The sequence below is a fragment of the Raphanus sativus genome, chromosome 3 (assembly GCF_000801105.2).
Source record: "Raphanus sativus cultivar WK10039 chromosome 3, ASM80110v3, whole genome shotgun sequence".
Taxonomy (NCBI): Eukaryota; Viridiplantae; Streptophyta; class Magnoliopsida; order Brassicales; family Brassicaceae; genus Raphanus; species Raphanus sativus.
The window spans coordinates 12,140,967-12,160,175 of record NC_079513.1 but is presented as its reverse complement, the minus strand read 5'-3'; the positions used below and the strand labels follow the sequence as shown (position 1 = coordinate 12,160,175).

General features: G+C 27.9%; 1 protein-coding gene across 3 annotated transcripts; it reads right to left on the bottom strand.

The window, feature by feature from the left end:
- Positions 1 to 1,825: 1,825 nt before the first annotated feature.
- LOC130509672 (MADS-box protein SOC1) lies at positions 1,826 to 5,394 on the bottom strand. 3 transcript variants are annotated; one of them, XM_057005843.1, is made up of 10 exons: positions 5,186 to 5,394; positions 4,899 to 5,003; positions 4,767 to 4,806; positions 4,402 to 4,606; positions 3,161 to 3,242; positions 2,917 to 2,978; positions 2,708 to 2,807; positions 2,566 to 2,607; positions 2,443 to 2,484; positions 1,826 to 2,194 (listed from the first exon to the last, which is right to left on the bottom strand). In XM_057005843.1, exons 4-10 carry the CDS (start codon positions 4,581 to 4,583, stop codon positions 2,063 to 2,065), a joined length of 642 nt encoding a protein of 213 aa, XP_056861823.1. In that variant the 5' UTR covers positions 4,584 to 4,606; positions 4,767 to 4,806; positions 4,899 to 5,003; positions 5,186 to 5,394; the 3' UTR covers positions 1,826 to 2,062. The 3 variants fall into 3 exon arrangements, with proteins under 3 accessions (XP_056861823.1, XP_056861825.1, XP_056861824.1); XM_057005845.1 differs by lacking the exon at positions 4,899 to 5,003; XM_057005844.1 differs by lacking the exons at positions 4,767 to 4,806; positions 4,899 to 5,003 and having other exon boundaries at positions 5,186 to 5,392.
- Between the last annotated feature and the right edge of the window lie 13,815 nt (positions 5,395 to 19,209).

Below are 19,209 nucleotides of genomic sequence, written 5' to 3'. Positions count from 1 at the left end.
TAATGTTATTTTTATAGTTTTTATAATCACGATTGTTACAAGAGGTATTAATGAAAAGTTAATATTTTCAAGTATTATTATAATTATGTGGAAAATAGCTTTAGCTAATATTCATTTGATTCCATTAATTACAAACAAATATCTATATTATCATTTGCACAATGATTTTTTGCTCTAATCAATACTATTATTTGTAAAATGATTTTTTACTCTAAATTCTCAAATTAAAATTAGACTGGTTAAATAGTTGTTATACTTAATGAACAACTAGATTTTGAGAAAGGGCGGATATAATTTTTGTTTATTTTTTTGAAAATTTAATTTTTATATCTGAGTTTTTTGTAATCATGTATATGTTTAATATTAATTTAATTTAATTTAATAGAATATTCGTTTAAATAAATGAAATACATAGTTGGACATAATATTTATCAATAGGTTATATTCTTGTTTTAATATAATAGATTATAATGATTTATTAGATTATATTACTAATTATATATTAATATAATAAAAATAGCCAAAATAAAAATAAATTTAAAATTTATTTTCTTAGATAAATGATCAAAATTAATATAATAAAATTATTCAAAAACTATACTTTAACAAAAAGGATAATTCTTATATGTATATATATATATATATATATTATTTATCTGAAAAACTATTTCAATTAAAAATTTAAACTTTAAGAAACAGAAAACACACATAACTAAATATTAATAAAGTATAACATTTAATTTTAAATAATACAAAATAGAATATTCAAAAAATTATTTATTATTAATGGATGTAGTACAAAGAATTTTAAAAATATTTATAATATGTGAAAATTTTCAAATGAAAATATAAATAACAATTTATCATGATAGAATTATAATTAATAATATATATATTAATCAATAATTATAAAATGATTTTGTCTACATATGCGGACAAAACACCTAGTAGACTTATAAAACCAGTCTTTAAAACACCGATATATACATATATGAATTGGCATATTCTGATATTTATTACTCCCTCTGTTTTTAAATAATAGATGTTTTGAGATTTTCACACTTTTTAATAAAATATATTAAAGTTTACTTATTAGTGCATAGTTTTTTGTTATTTTATATTTCCTATATTTATAAACCAATAAGATTTCAAGAAATGCAATTAATATTTTTGAGATTCACAATTATTCATAATTAGTTGACAAAAATTACATTGAAAATATATCTTTTTGAAACAAAAAAATTTCTAGAACATACATCTTTTAAAAACAGAGGGAGTATAGTTTTATTTGTAAGGTAAATAATACGGAAAATATGCAACAATATTTGTAGCTTTACTTTTGTACACACCAAAGAACCGTAGTTCGCAATGAATTTTGATGTTGCGGAGTTGACTGAACAAAGTTAATTTGGTTCCCATCATTTATGAAAGATAACGGATAAACTAAGACCCGAAATTTGTTAACGAAATTATAACAAATTCCGATAAAATTTTAGTTGAAGATGCATGACACAAGATGACAAGACCACTGACTCTGAGTATACCTGTTACTTAATTTGAAAAATATACTCTTGAATCAACTTGCTCATCATTTCTCAGTTGGCAGCAAATGCTTCAAGAAAAGTAAAGCTTCAGATCTTTGGGGGTGGTTATACTCTCGTCTTGGGAGGGCTATAATAAGAGTTCTTTCATCCAGTAAAAACATACTGGTTAATATACTTTATATTGTGATTGTTACCATAACTTTTACCAATAAGCTATATATAGGTATTCCTGATTTGGAGGGAAAAAGCCTGAATTGATATACAAAATAACAAACCTTAAAAGTGAACAATAAACATAATTAGATTCTAGAGAAGGGAAGTGTAATAGAACATAGATACATACCACAGGCAGTTCAGTTTTAAAGAAGAGAGTGAGAGTGAGAGAGAGAGAAAGAAGATAACAAGAGAAACAGCTTTAGAGCTTTGTTACTTGTCCTTATACACTCACTGCTAGCCCGTTTTTACATATATGTTTTTTGCTTTGTTTTGTTTTTGTTGTTCTTGGAATAGTAGTTGCTTCACTTTCTTGAAGAACAAGGTAACCCAATGAACAATTGTGTCTCAACTTCAGAACTTGGGCTACTCTCTTCGTCACCTCGTCCACTTTCCTGGTTCTTATTCGACCAAACTTCGATTTCATGAGATCCCCACTGCAATCATAAAATAATTATGCATACAAAATTAATAGATGCAAAGAAGATAGAACAAAAACATAGACGATCTTGGGATTATAATGCTAATTAATGTAGTGACTGAAAACTAACCAAGAAGAATTACTATAAGGAGTCTCCTAACCGAGTAACCAAAAAAAAAGAATCAGATTTTTACCATCATAAACGAACAAAATAACCCTAACTTGAGAAGCATCTGAGATTTTCGTTTAAAGAATATATTGTACCTTTTCAGCGAGCTTCTCGTTTTCTGCAGCTAGAGCTTTCTCCTGCAAAGTTTTTATTCCAATTGTAAAAAGAAAGCACTAGAAGATTATTAAGTTGGATAATTACACCACTATGATCTTTACCTTCTGCTTCAGCTGCTCAATTTGTTCCTTAAACACTTGAGTCTGAAAGAGAGAGTAACTAAGTTATAGTTATGATTGCTTATATAAGAACAATAATGTGGGGATGGTATATGAATATAGTAATATACACACACATAAATACCTTTCTTGCTCGAACACATTTGACACTTTTCTCGAGTTGTTGCTCAATTTGCTGCAGCTCCTCAATCGAGCATGATCCTATGCCTTCTCCCAAAAGTTTACTAGTTAAAGTAAGAAGAAACACTTACTGAATACGATTAACCTCTTACTACATGATATATATATACACGGTAATACAAGTGTATGATGTGACTGTATTGGATCACAAACCGTTTAGAAGCTTCAAGTTGTTCAATTTTCTTCATCATGTTTGCTGCTTCATGTTTGAAATGCTGATGGTTATATCACAAAAGGTTATTGCATGTCATTATTTTCAATATGTGGCTTGAATAAAATGACATTGAGATACTAATATGTGACACTGATATTAAATACAATGATTGTTTTCTCTTGAGGCATTTTAATTTTTTACTAAAGTTGTTATCAGAAATGGGTATGCAAGATCATAATTAACCTGCATATTTTCTTCAGAAACCGGTTTGCTGCTGACTCGATCCTTGGTGTGCCTCAGATAACGATCTACGGTATCTTGCATACTGTTAAAAAGCATTGAAAATAACTCAGAAGATTAACTTAACACATTGTAAGAAACCAACTCAATTTTTTCTCGAACTAAAAAAAAAAAACAATATAAGAACATAAAAATCTTTCTTAGTTGATGTAATCACAAATCTTAAGGACATACTTTGGTAAGGCACGTAGTAAGTTACGTATTATCTGATTTTCCCCAACATTTTGGAAAATCAGAAAATGTGAATCTCTTTACTTTTAATTAGGTTGGTCTCGAGAAAAAATTACTTTCCCAAATGGACAAATCTTCTGAGACATCTGATCAAAAGCTGGCTTTTCCTATTTACAGAAGTAATGATTCATCCATCAAAAGTAAGTTTGGTTTCCTTTCTACCTAACACTGCAAGATAACCTCTTTCTCATTCTTAAAACAATCTACACTTAGATTCTGGCTTTATTTGACCAAAAAAAAGATTCTGGCTTTATATCAATGCCAAAAAAAAAAAATCAGGTACGAAAACAGTAGGAACAAATCATGTAATTTAACTGCACTTCATAAGGAATGAGCATGAAATGAAACATGCCTGATTTATCAATCAAGATTTGATAAAACAAGTTCCTAACTATCACATAGCAATGTATGATTTTTCTAAAAGCAATAACATTAACTAGATTTTATCATCTAAAACTGTAAGAATGCTAATTGCAACATATTTATGATTTTTAAATGAAACCCATCAAAGAGTTTAAGACAAAACTCAAGGAGTCGTATTGTCCATGATCATGATCTCTAATAAGATCTAAAATGATCAAATATATACATAACAAGTGCAAAGAACTTGTCAGAGAGTTAGAAAATGTTCAAAAAAAAAAAAATTTGTCAGAGAGTTCTTTGGCATTTTAACTTTTATCATAATTCAGAAACTAAATATGAAAGAGACAAATCTCAGAGGATTAAACAAGATGATGTACTTGGTTTACTTTAGTAATAGCCCTAAAATTGTAGAAACCAAGAAACTCATACAACCCTCCCCACTAAGCAAACGTCAGAGGGAGATGTGGTTCCACAAACAACCAGCAGATTAATATATAAACCAAGGGATATAAATGAAACTTCCTCTCTTTTGCTCTCACTGGTTCTTTGTAGATGATATTTTAAAGATACAAAAAAATAAGATAACGTACTTGGAGCTGGCGAACTCATAAAGTTTTCCCTTAGGAGAGAAAATGATCAGAGAAACTTCAGCATCACAAAGCACTGAGAGCTCAAAGGCTTTCTTCAACAAGCCATTCCTTCGTTTAGAGAAAGTGACTTGTCTGCTTGTTGCATTCTCTATTCGCTTCATCTGAGTTTTTCCCCTCACCATCTTTTTCTCCTTGTTTAATAATCCTTTTCACAGAAAAAAACATATTTTATACAATCTTTTTTTCTGGGTTTATTGCGGAAAACATGAGATCAGCGGTGCAACCACTTCAATAATAAGACTAGTCATACACATAAGGAAACCATTTTATAGGAAAAAAGGTGCGTGATAGAAATAAGTTTTTACCTAGGATTTGATTTTTGATATATTTTTTGGTGGGAGGAGACTGATGAAGTCAACGAGAGATGAAGATGATTAGGTACACAAAAAGCAAAATCAATATAAAGTACAAACTTAAAACGAAACGAAAGATGCAACCTTTTAATTTTGTTTTCGTTTTTGGGGGTAATTGAAATGAGATTTAGCCGAAACAAAACATCAAATCCAACAAAATGAAAGTAGATCCATCAGACTAGTCCAAGACTACAAAGCAAAAAGTAAAGAAAAAATCAAGACAATAAGGTGGATAAATAAAAAGACCTAATGACCAAGATTATTATTAGAAGTAGAAACTGAGAAGCACAGTTTTGTATAAATAGAGAGATGTAGGAGACTTTATAAGCATTAATGGAGGAGCTGCGAGAAGAAGAAGAAGATGTTCATACTTGATTCTCTGCGAAAGGAAGGATCTGTTTATGGATGTTAGAAAAGAAGTAATAGCTTTCCTCGTTTCATCTATTTGTGTGTAATAAAAGACACAACAGACAACACACACACACTCCTTTCTTCTCTCTCTGCTTTCTCCTTAAAAAGATCCTCTTCTAGTTGTAGTTATGGTAATGGTGTGGAACATTTATTTTTCTTTCTTTTTAAAAGTATTAAATAATTTTAAAATAATAACAAAAAGGAAGAGCAAATAGTAATATGTGTCGAAAATATGATGGTCGCTTGAAACCTCATCCTTTACTTATTTTGGAAAAAAGCCTTATGAAATACCAAAATAGCATAGTTTTGATATATATGGAAATATTTACATACCCATCTTTTTCCCTCCATAAATAATATAATTAAATAAGATTATAAAGAAAATCTTTTTGATTTAAGTGTGGACGCAAAGACTCTCTCCTACTTTATATGCCCTACATGTAATTAATTTGAAAATAAGGATATCCAATACCTAATTCTAATATACAGATAAATTTTATTGAATTTCTCACACCATATTTTTAATATTGATATGTTAACTATCAAAATTCTAATAAATATTAATTTTGTGAATCATCAAAATTTTAATAACTATTAATTTTTATATATAGTCTCTCAAAAATTTTTTTTACTTTTTAATTTCTATTTATTTAATTGATGACAAACTCATCAAAAGACTCATTCATGATGCTCATAGATTATTTGCAATACTTACTTCTATTTTTCACTTTAAAAATAGAGAAGTGTTTTGCTCCATTGATTACCTCTATTTTTATTCTAAAATAAAATATTCTAAATAATTTTTTGTTAATTTATTAACCAATCTTTAATTTTTGAAAGATTAAAATTTGACGCACTCATTTTTTTTATAACAATACAATACCACAGTTACACTATTTATACAGTTAAATTATTATTTTAAAACTAAAATTTTATTGCAACACATGATTATAAACAAATGATCTACTAAACATAGTACTTAAATGTGTAAATTTATACTATATAATTTTATTTTGGTGAAAATGAGAACATATAAGTACAGTGTTACTCTGTATTTTTTTGTAACTTGTGTTACTCTATATTTGATATATTACTGTTCATTTTTATATAATTTGCACAAATTATAAGGCACTACTAAAGTGAATTTTATTTTATAGTTAACGTTTAAAGAAAAAAATAGGGCACTATTTGAGTTTGAGATGCTGATATGTACTTAGACCATGTGTAGTATATTTATTAAACCCAATGTTTGCTTTATTTTATAATGTTTTTATATAAATCTCTAGTGTGCTAGTATTCTAACGTTAAACACGTTTTTTTTTACGTCAAAAAACTATTATATTACTCAAATTTGAGGTGATCTGGGTAACCAGACCGGAATAAAACAACCAAAGTAGCATAATGATCTATGGAAAGTACGAGCATTCCTAGATAATGAATCAGCTATCACATTTTCTGTTCTTGGAACATAGCAAATCTTGAAGTCCGAATAGCACATCTTGATCGTTTGAATCATCTCCAGTTCAGTTGAGAAGCTTGGCCAGGCTTGTGGTTCCGTCAGCATCGTAATCAGGTCTTTACAGTCTGTACCAAATCTCTAACAATCTGAGTGTTGCAGCATTGTTTTCATTGCCCATTTCAGAGCTTTCAATTCCGAGTGTAGAAGTGACTCCCTCCTTCTCACGTTCCTCGTCCCCATTAGCTAGATCTTCCCCCTGCTATTTTTCCAAACTCATCCGAGTCCACTAAACTAATCTGTAGATGTCCATAACCCATCTATCATGCATATGTCACCCAAACTTAAAACGTCAAACACGTTTATTTTATTTTCTACTGTTTTGTGAAATTGTGTATTTTAGGTTAATAGCAGATAATTTTGCAGCTCCACTTGACTGATTAATAACTTGCTATATATTGCAATTCTATAGTTTGACATGTTTATCCACAGTATCGCATTACAGAGTACAATTCCACCATTGCCTAACATAGATATATCACCAATCAAATACTACAAAGACAATGAGGCAATGGCGTGTAGCGATGTCCCTTATTCAAATGCATTTGCAAAGTTTTGTACCTCCGATAATAATTTTTCTGCAGTCATAAAAGAAAAAGTAACTTGCAAAACCAATAATGAATCCGTTTTGAAAAAAGAAAGAAAAACCAATAATGATTCAGCTCATTGAACGTCTTGTATAGCTAGTGGCACCAAAAAAAATATCCTATGTATAAGGCAATGTCCAACGGAGGTTTGTTACAGGCCCTGTTCGAAAACGCGGCCGCCTAGCCGCCTAGGCGGCCGGATAATCGCGATTCAGAAGCTTCCCGCGACGATTTTGCCAAATCGGCCATTAAAATCGGAAGCCAATTACTCGGCCCATTTAACCGAATAATAGGCCTAAACACCGATTAATCGGCCCATTAACCAACTAATCGGCCCAATTTAGGCTTAAATTTCAAAACTATTCAAATATTTATTGGGCTTCACAGAAAGTCTGGTGCCCAATTACTTTAACATTACTGTCACATGTATGCTCTATATATAGAGCAAGATATTGCCTCTACTTTTAACTCTAAGTGATGTGGGACTTTTGTCCACCTTACTATTAAAACATGCGAAATAGTTATAAAATGAGGGAAGGGGGCGTCGAACTCGGGTTACTAGAAGAAAGAGATTAAGCCATAGCCACTAGGAAAAGGCAACATCATTGTACAATCACGCATCTGGTGATATATATACATACATGCATATAATAAAAATTCAAAAGCTAGTCTAGAAAAATTTGTATTGTTAACAATTAAGTTTTATAAAACAAATAAATATAAACTTCAATAATAACATACAAAAATAATAAATCTTAATATATTTATATTTTATATTTAATTTAAATAATATAATAAAATAAAATAATAATTAAAACTAATCCCCGCGTATACTTCGATTAATCCCCGATTTTTTGGTAACTCGCTAGGCCCGCAATCACCGCCCGACTAGCGCCTAGCGAGTTTTTGAACAGAGGTTACAAGGTATCTAAAGAAAAGAAATAAAAGAAAAAATTTAAGAAACAGACCTCAATCGATCCTTAAATTAGTAGTGAAAAGAAATTCCCTGCCACCTCTCCTTCCACCTCTCCTTCCACCTGTTTAACACAAGATAATGGTTTAACTATTTTAGTTTTAATTATTTAAATAAAATAAATTAAAATAATACTAATATTTTAGTTTTTAAGAATCTCTTTTTTAGAGCTTCACCGTTGTGAGGTTGCTCATCTCCACCCAGCTATTTATTTTGAGAAAACGAGCATCATTTTCGCTGGTGACTTAAGATGTTAACTAACTTATATACTACGCACGTGTTTGAAGTTCATGGTTTCGATTTTTTCTTTCAAACCAATTCAGATTACTGAAACATTAAGAAGACGAAGAAAATAAAGCGTAGAATATTAGAAACACATCAATGTCATCCGTATAGTCACGTACAAAGGTTAGCCAATGATAATGCGAAAACACATCTCCTACTTTTTCTCATGCTCCAATCGAAATCTCCCTAGACAAAAATATATTCGTTATTTATTAACTTCAAATATAATACAATCGTGCTCCACATTTTGGTCCTGAACAAGGGACCCACCAAATAATACAATATAGCAAATACTCTATGGCCCTAGGCTACTACTACTTTTCTTACCTCTTTTACCTCTTTACTTCCTCTTTTAGGTTAAATCTATCTCTCGTTTATATTCACTTTTATGTATCTATTTACCTAGTTAGGTGTTGAAATTATGATAATCTTAGGCTCACTTAGAAAAAGGACAGATTCCCTATCTTGTCCAGAAAACCTACTCCATTCGTTTGCAACTGTTTCTAACAATCTTGTGATTTCAGTTTGGTTTCTTTTTTAATTAGACCACCCACAATGGGGGATGATGATGAATCCTTAGCGCTAAATCTTATGGTAGTTTTAATTAAATATGATTAATTTTCGTAATAGAGCTAAGGATTGGTCCGTCGGGAAGGGATTTAAGGATTGAGTCCGTGAGGACGTGGCAAAGCGTGAATGGTCCGTCTGGCTGGGGTTGTGTTTAGCGTGTGGAAAAAAAATTCACAATCTTTATGACGAAAAAAAAAATTGAGAGCAACTCTTCTAAGGCGACGAAGAAGACGAAGAGGAAGGAGATCTTAGGGTCCCCTCCAGATGACTACACCAATCACCATCGGAAAATAAGCTTCGGCGGAGTAATTCTCTCGCTAATGGAGCCTGCTCAGATCGAATCTGATTTGATATCCTCGTCTGAGACGGCGCGTTTGATTTCTTTGACGAGACCCGGATCAGGCATGCGTCGCACGCCGGTAAGTGTTGCTTTCGCGATCTCACTGCTTTACTAGATTTGGCGTTTCGACATCATGATGTTGTGATTTGATGAAGTGTTTCTTGCACTAACTTGATGTTTTATCTTATAGCTTGGTGCTATTAGAAAGCTGCGTTTGATCCTAATGATTGGTTGTCAATAATATCTATGTTTCTTATTTATTTTGATGCCCTGAGACTTGAGTGGTTTGGCTGTACTACATCATGCTTAGCTTAAGGCTCTTTGAAATGCTATTAGAAAGCTGCGTTTGAGATACTACTCCTCTTTATCAGACAACTTATTGTGCATTCATAAAGTTCTAGACTCCAATTCCTTCTAAGTAATTGATAGTTGTAACTGTGCCATGTATCAGACAGCTTTGTGCTACTCTCTGTTCCCTGATTCTGATTATTTTCCAACTCTATGCAATATCACAGGAAGGATGGCTTTCTGGACATTGATAAAAGGTCTGCTGCTCTTTGCAAATGCGTTTGTTTCATCCACCGTGTCTACTCCTCAGACCTCGACCTTGCATGAGCTGAAGCAAAGTGTGTTATTTGCTTGTCTGAATTCGAACAAGGTGATAGTAAATTGCAGGTTTTTTTCATGTTTCTTGATGTCTCAAGCTAAGCCCGTTCAATAATTATGTTTTGTAGTAATGTATCAATCGTTATGTTCGTTGATGTTTCGAACGGGCTTAGCTTTGTTTCGTCATGAAACGAGGATTCTCACAATCTCCTTCTAGCTCCACTCCTCCTCCTTCATCCAGATTCAAATCCAACCCTCAAGGTTCGAATCGATTTCTCTTGCAAATTGTTTCGGTATTAGCTCTGTAACTTGTTTTTAGTTTCTGTTTTACTGTCTTGTTTCTGTTTCAGTACTTTTGGAATCATTTGCTTAATAATTGAAAATCTTAAAGTCAAATTCTTTTGTTGGGTTTGAGGACATACATGAGGAGGTGATTCAGAGTATGATGAAGAGGAGAGCACAAAGAAGTTTGCGAGGAAAGTAGCTGATCATTATAATCACCAAACTCTGGAAGAGAGCGAAGCTAGTCCCATCATTCATCTGAAGAAACTCAACAATTGGGTTTGATCACTCATTCACTCTTTATCATCTCTTAGACATTGTTATTTCAGTTTTTTTTTAATTTTTTTTTTATTCTAAGGATTCCAAATTGGGATACACCATTGTAGACACTTTTTTGCAATGAATCCTTAACTATTTAAACAAAAAATCTATAAAAAAAAAATTAATAAAATATGGCTAAGGATTCCACAATGGAATCCACCATTGTGGATGCTCTTAGGTTCAGTGAAAGTCACATATGTTTTTCTTCAATAACTGTTCATATTATATACATAGGTTGGTTGGTGATTACAAAAAAAAAGATACAGAGGTTGGTTGGTGATTACAAAAAAAAAAAAAACACTACTGGTGATTCCGTGGAGAATTTAACTGGACCAATTCTTTTTTGCAAGTATATATACATCTTTTGTGAAAGCGGCAGCGCCGACTAATCCCGGACTGACAAAAAAGAACTGAAAAAAATCCCGGACTGAAAAAGAACTTAGAGCATGGCTTAAATACCTCCTAGTTAGCAAAAAAAAAAAAAATACATAACGAATTTCTTTTTCTGTTTTTGGTCGTAACTTCAACATGTAACATTTGTAGTTTCAACACTATTCTAAAATTTCGTTTAGATAGCCACCAGCTCACTGTTTTCTAAGAATTATAGTATATAAGCAGCACCACATCAAACTTGAACACTGGTTTTCGAGTTTAATAATAACAAAATTTTATTGAATATCAGAGAAACACCACATCAATGTTTCGAAACCACCTCATATACTCTTTATCTCATTTGGACATTATACACATTTTGGCTATATCTGCTTCCCCCTCAATAGTACCTATGGATAAAACTTTTTATTTACCAAACAAATCCAAGCTGTGGAAGTATTGCGACATAATAGTCAAGGTTTAAATGTTTTCATCCTAGGTATGAGGTTCAATTTCTAAACGATATAATATCTTAAAGATTTAGGATATTAAGCTTATGGATGGTCAAGAGTGACGAAGACAGAACTGTTCATTGTAGTCGTGTGATGCGGAAAAAAATTGTCCATCAAAAATATCGTACATATATACGAAATTATTTATTGATGTGAGTGTTACGAGGAAAGACATATAAAAATATTGTTCAAAAAAAGTTGTTCATCAGTATTGTATATGTTACAGGTAGAAACTGATCATCATATATAATAGATTATGTATTATATGATGATGTATTTAAGATTTGACTAGTGTAAACGAAAAACAAATCCAAATTATGAAATTAAACAAATGATTATTAATTTCTTTTTTTCACCAAACAAAACAGTTACAATATAAGGAAATTATTTTAATTGCTTAACTTTCTGTAAACGCATGATTTGCGTATATTATCTATCAACAGGCTCAATGCATTTGCACATGTATTGATTATCATTTTCATTTGAACACAATGGCCTCCCTCTATCATTGACAAGCAAATTCAAAATATCTATATTATTAAAAAAAGAAGTACCCATATAAAATACACCTTAGTTTTCATTTTTATTTACAATGGTATGCCACTGATATTAAATAACATTTTCTATTTTAATGCTGTCTTTTCCACTTATATTAATGTGTTTTCGAAAATTAAATTTGAATTAAATACACAATTAAATAATACTTCCTATTTTAATGTTTGGTCTTTTTTACTTAGATTAATGTATTTTCCAAAATTAAATTTAAATTAAATACATTTCATGAACTTCTCCATTAAATCAATGTCAAATTCAAAAAAAATACATTTTTACTAGACAAACAATTCTGGAATTTATAATATCAACTTTTCATTTAAAAAGATCTGAACGAAAAAATATTAGCAAATTTAAACCGAAACTAGATAATATCCAAACGGATTTACCATTTTGGTATCTAGAGAACCATAACCAAACCTTATCCGAACGAAATATTTCGGATATTCGAATGTATTTAAATCATATTTATATACTTCAATATGTTAGCTATTTTTCGAATTAATATCCAATATATAAGCTATTTTAAGTTGTTTAAAATATTTGAAATATAAAAAGATAATCAAAAGTAAACATTTAAAGTAGATAAACAATAATAAAAACAGCAAAAATACTTAAAATATATATATATATATATATATATATATATTTATTCTTCATCCAAATATTCAAGTTAAACCTATTTTTAATTTTTAATTTAGGTACTTTTGCTTATATTACTCAAATTTACATGTTATATTATATTATTTTTAGATTTAGAGAAATTTAAAGATATATAAATTTTGAAAATTTAAAAATAGTTTAAACGAGTTATCAAACCCGCAAAGATCTGAATCAAACCGGAACCAAAGTTTATAAATATCCGAATAGAGGTAGAATCTTTAAACTCAAAAACTCAAATCCTAGTAGATTTTAACCGAATTCGAATGGATACCCAAATACCCATCTATAGCTTAGTCAATATAAAATGAATAATATTATAATATACTATTTAATATAAATAAATAAATAAAATTAAAATTCAAAATTAATACCCGTGTCAAGATCTAGTATATATTTATTAGCCAAGTAGGACCTTTTGTAATTTTATTTTAATTATTTAGTATAAAGTGGATTAATGTCTTAAGATTTAATTGTCGGATAAAGAGGATTAATAAAAATAAGCTAATTGGCCACTGGGGGAGAGAGTTCGCACTTCAGATTGAGACCAACACATGTCGGGCACGTGGGTCAGCTGATTCTGTAGAGAGGGACCACAGACCGTGCTGTTCACCGCGCAATCTGTTTCATCCAACGGTTGTCGTTCCATCTTCTGATTCTCATTGTCTTTTTAATTCGTTTACTAGATTTTGATCGGCCCTTCAAAGGGCGGTTATATTTTTTGTTTTAATCTTTTTTTGAAAAATTATTTGTTTGTATTTGATTTATTTTATAATCATATTTGTGTTTGTTACTAATTTAATTTGATATAATAATCTTTTAAATAAATGAAATATATAGATGGATCCAATATGTCACATTTATTGGGTTTTTAACCATAGATTTAAACATAAGTAATTTTATGTTAAATTTAGATACTTGTTCATGTATTACAAAATTTATATGTGATTTGTTCTTTTTTTTATTTTTAATTTGAAATTTATATATTTTAGTTTATAGAATTTATATGATTTAAACGGATAGTCAAACCCAAACTAAAACCATAAAATATGAATTGAAACAAAAATTTGAATTCTGAATAGATTTAAACCAAAATCTCATCATATAATTAAACTTCTTAATTTATTAATAATAAATATTACAATATCAACAACTTAAAATATTTGTGTTCAAATATTAATAACATAAACAATTTTTCGACCCAGACTTGAACGCACCATATATTTTATGATGTAAAATTTCATTAATAATTATACAAAAATTATGTAAATTCGTAAAGATTTTGTCTATTTTGAAACAGGAAAATTCGGATATGTTTTCAAATCTATAGATCTAGTGATTCAATATGTAATCCGGTTTGGATTTCAAGAGATATTCATCAACTAAAATTTTGATAAAACCCACAAAAACCGTTAAAACCAGAGGGTGCATGTTGAACCTATAGGTGATTGATATAATTCAATTTTATTTAAATTGTTATTTTTTTATAAATTTAAATTTAATTTCAATGTTTTAATTAGATATTTAGATAATTATTAATTGATAAAAGTCATGTCCAACATAAGTATTTTTATCTCCTATTGGTATAGGTGAACATATGAACATGACCTATTGACCTATACCAAACATAACAAAACTTATACCCGCGGATCTTAAAACATGAACATGACCTATTGATATAGGTGTGGTCCAACTATTTAATAAAATAGATTAAAAACTATTAACTATTTAGAAGAAATATTATACAAAAAAACACAGATACGATTAAAACACACAAATATAATTTTTTTTTTAAATATAAAACAAAAAATATACCCGCTCTTTTAAGAGCGGATCAGAATCTAGTTGTATTTGAATTATATAGCGTAACTCTAATTTGTTGTAGAAAATGTTTAAATTATATTTTATGTGAAATGAAATATAAATAATTTAAATTTTAAAAAATTTCTAAATTTTTAAAAATTACTTTTTAATACTGATATATTTATAAACTATATTATTAAATTAGAAAATGACCTATTAATAGTCCAGCTATTTTATAAAATTATTAAAACTTTTTACTAATCAGTTAAGAAAAATATTCTACACAAATATGATTAAAAAGATACAAATATAAAAAATGAATTTCTAGAAAATGTAAAACAAAAAATATACTCACTCTTTGAAATGTTGATCAGAATCTAAATTGTATTATATTATCTTAATTAAACCACAGTTCATTTCCATTAATTTTTATAGTGGACATAATATTTATTAATGTAAAGTATCAATATTATTGTTTCCAAATGATATAATTTTTATTTATTGAACTACGTAAGGTTGTCCACAGTTTGTAATAAGTAGTGAACCACTAATATTTTGGAATTAAAGGGTGACTTTACAAAATATGCATACATCTTAGAAGCATTACAAAATTATTTTATGAATAATAATAATTACTGGAACTGAATTTATTCTGATGGATCCCAAAAGAAAAAAATAACCACATATTACGTAACATATAGGTGGAAGTTACAGATTTAGGAAACCAACGTGGAAGTTACAATTTTTTTAATAAAGGTAATTACATAATATATCTAGATAATTATTTAGATGCATTATATTTTATGTTGAACACAACCTTTAATCAATTGAACATGTTGAAGAATTAATAGAATAGATACATCTCTAAAGTCAGGTTTGAGCACTGCATGAACATTCAGATTCGGTTCAGTTTTAATCGGGTTTTAGGTTTTGGATGTTCGAAAATCAGTCTCATTCAAAATTTATAAAATTCTGGTCAATTTTGGTTTAGGTTTAATCAGATTCGGTTTGAGTTTGATAACACATTTTAAACCTGGTTGAACCCGTTTTATTTTTAGGTTTAGATCTAAACCGAGTTTTGGTTATCCACATTTCTATATATTACCATAAAATACTTGTTTAAAAAAATTGCATTTTGTTTCATGAAATATATGTTCAACAACTATATCTTTATAAATATAAAAAGCATTACTCAAACGTCAAAATAAAACAGTTTTATTTAACTTCACCTATTCATAGTTGATATTCAAATACAGTTGTCAAAACATAAAATGATCAATATTGATCAAATACTAAAAACATATAATTGAAGTAGTTATGCATGTGATAGATACCTATTTTAAAATACCCAGTAGTAGTTATTGATACTTGTTCGAGATTGAATTAGATTTGATATAATTTTTTTGGATTTGATTTTTTCTTAAGTTTTCTGGATTTTTATTCGGATTCGGGTTCAAATTCGGTTCAGACAAAACTCATTGCGCAATATACTGTAAAATGATAACCATTTGATATTTATGCTGGATCCAGTTCAGTTCGGATTTATTTTTATCAGGTTGGATTTGGTATGAATTTTTAGATTCGGTTTATTTTTCTAACCGTAAAGTAATAAACCATGCTTCCGTCAGCTTTGCCCATCTAAGCTTTTTATTTCAACACTACGCAATAAGTATAACTAGATTGTGCGGGTATTTATTTTCATGTATATATATATATATATATATATATATTTGGTTTATTTAATTAGTATATATTTAAGATTATTCATATATTTAAATGTTTAAATCACTATTTCAACTACAATAATTTTATAGTTTTCATGCTGTTAATTAACTAACTATTTCAAATGATCACATATATATATATATATATATATATATATATAATATATATATGTTGCTTCTTATTATGTATGTATTTTATATTTAATTTAATTATGATCCCGATCCGTAATTCAAAGTGCTAGATTTCTTTGAAAATTTTGTTTTGTTTATTCAGTTTATATAATAAATTATTGTTATATAAAAGTTTAAGAAAAGTTAACTTTTTATACATGTATTATATAGTTTATTAATGTTAAACCATTCTACCAACATATTATATTTTAAAAATAAATGTTTTATATTTATGAAAATAAAATATACTAACCTATCAATTTAAAATATTTTTTTTTGAAATGAGATTTAAAATAATTTAACATATTTAGTTCAATATAGTAGTTTTAATTAAAATGTTAGATTTGTTAGAAATGACATACTTCAGAATTATTTTGTATTTAATTTACTATAATCCCGACCCGCAATTCAAAGTGCTAGGTTTCTTTTAGTAATTTGCTTTGTTTATTCAGTTTATATAATAGATTATTGTATATATAAAATTTTAAGATAAGTTAATTTATACATGTTATATAATTAAACAGAAATGGATACTGCTTTCCAACAAAATCTTTTTAAAATCTTTGTAAAATGTATTTTTGGAAAGTAATCATTTTAAGTGGATATTATTATCATTACAATATTTTATAAATCAAAACTAAATTAAATTTAAATTTCTGATTATATTTTATGACAACTAAAATTGAAATTAATCAATTTCCGAAAATAAATATTGAAAAGATTATGAAAAGATTCTATAAAGATTTTGTTAGAATTTTCTTAAATTGATATTTATTTTTATTTTAAATAAAAATGAAGATACTAAATGATATTATAGTTAAGTTATGTGAATTTTATAAATCTTCTAAGTAATGGTCCAACTTAAAATATTACACATGAAATGAAGTTGTAACTTCTATTTTAATATAATAGATTGCTTCCTATTATGTATTTATTTTATATTTAATTTATTATGATCCCGACCTGTAATTCAAAGTGCTAGATTTCCTTGAGAATTTTTTTTGTTTATTCAGTTTATATAATAAATTATTGTATATATAAAATTTAAGAAAAGATAACTTTTATACATGTATTATATAGTTTATTAATGTTAAACCATTCTACCAACATATTATATTTTTAGAATAAATGTTTTGTATTTATGAAAATAAAATATACTAACTTTTCAATTTAAAATAATTTTATCATATTTAGTTCAATATATTAATTTTAATTAAAATGTTAGATTTGTTAGAAATGACATACTTCAGAATTACTTTGTATTTAATTTACTATAATCCCGATCCGTAATTCAAAGTGCTAGATTTTTTTTAGTAATTTGTTTTGTTTATTCAGTTTATATAATATATCATTGTATATATAAAATTTTAAGATAAGTTAAATTTTTATACATGTTATATAATTAAACAGAAATGGATATTGCTTTCCAACAAAATATTTTAAAAATCTTTGTAAAATGTATTTTTGAAAAGTAATCATTTTAAGTGGCTATTATTATCATTACAAAATTTTATATAGTTTATTTTTGTTTATAAATCAAAACTAAATTAAATTTAAATTTCTGATTATATTTTATGACAACTAAAATTTAAATTAATCAATTTTCGAAAATAAATTTTAAAAGGATTCTGAATAAATTCTTCAAAGATTTTGTTAGAATTTTTTTAAATTAATATTTATTTTTATCTTAAATAAAATGAAGATATTAAATGTTATTATTTAATATGAAGATTAATAATAGATAAAAATGCAGTGTGAACAAGTCTAGTAAGTAGTCCATTTTTTTCAAAAATCACACATGAATTAGAAGTCATGACTTCTGTTTTAATATAATAGATTAATCGAATTTCATATGTTAAAGTTTAAAAATGACTTATAAAAACGTAGGATAAACTAATTAAAAATATTAGTACATAGTAAACACTGATACTAATACATTCTAAATTCGAATAATACATGTGTAACCACAAAGAAGGTAACAAATACGGGAAAAGTGCCTATTCCGACCCGAACAATTTCGATCGTGCCAAATACAACCCGAACAAATGATCAGTGCCAAATACGACCTGAACTTAATTAAAATTCAAAAGACATACCCGAACTTTTTAAAATGTGCATAAATCTATATTGGCTCTAACAGAAGTTAGTCAACCGTTAACAAGATAAAACGACGTCGTTTTGATACACGGTGAAAAGTGCATATTTCGACCCAAACAATTTCGGTGGTGCCAAATATGATCCGAACACATGGTCAGTGTCAGATACGACATGAACTCAATTATAATTAAAAAAAAATATCTGAACTTTTTAAAATATGCATAAATCTACATTGACTCTAACATAAATTAGTCAACTGTTAACAAGATAAAACGACATTGTTTTGATATATATATTATTAATATATGTTCATTCCAGAACTTAAAAAATAAGGTGGTACTTTTTAAAGATGTACATTAACAACTAGATAAAAATAACTTTTTGAAATATTGTTACAAATTTGAAACTTATATAAACTACTATTTTTTCTTCATCGTATTCAATTTTAAAACTTTGGTAAATTTTTTTTCTGATTTATATAAATACATAACATGTTTTTACTTATCATATCTTTAATAAACTTATATCTTACTAAATATATATAATAAAATATTTATAATTACACAATCTTAGATATACCTAAAATTTTGAAGTTATTTATAAAAATTCTTAT

Coding starts and splice junctions, on each gene's coding strand:
- LOC130509672 (XM_057005843.1), bottom strand. CDS start 4,583: ATGGTGAGGGGAAAAACTCAGATGAAGCGAATAGAGAATGCAACAAGC. Junction 2,808..2,916: donor CAACTTGAAGCTTCTAAACG/GTTTGTGATCCA, acceptor TACTTTAACTAG/TAAACTTTTGGGAGAAGGCA. Junction 2,195..2,442: donor ACGAGAAGCTCGCTGAAAAG/GTACAATATATT, acceptor TTATGATTGCAG/TGGGGATCTCATGAAATCGA.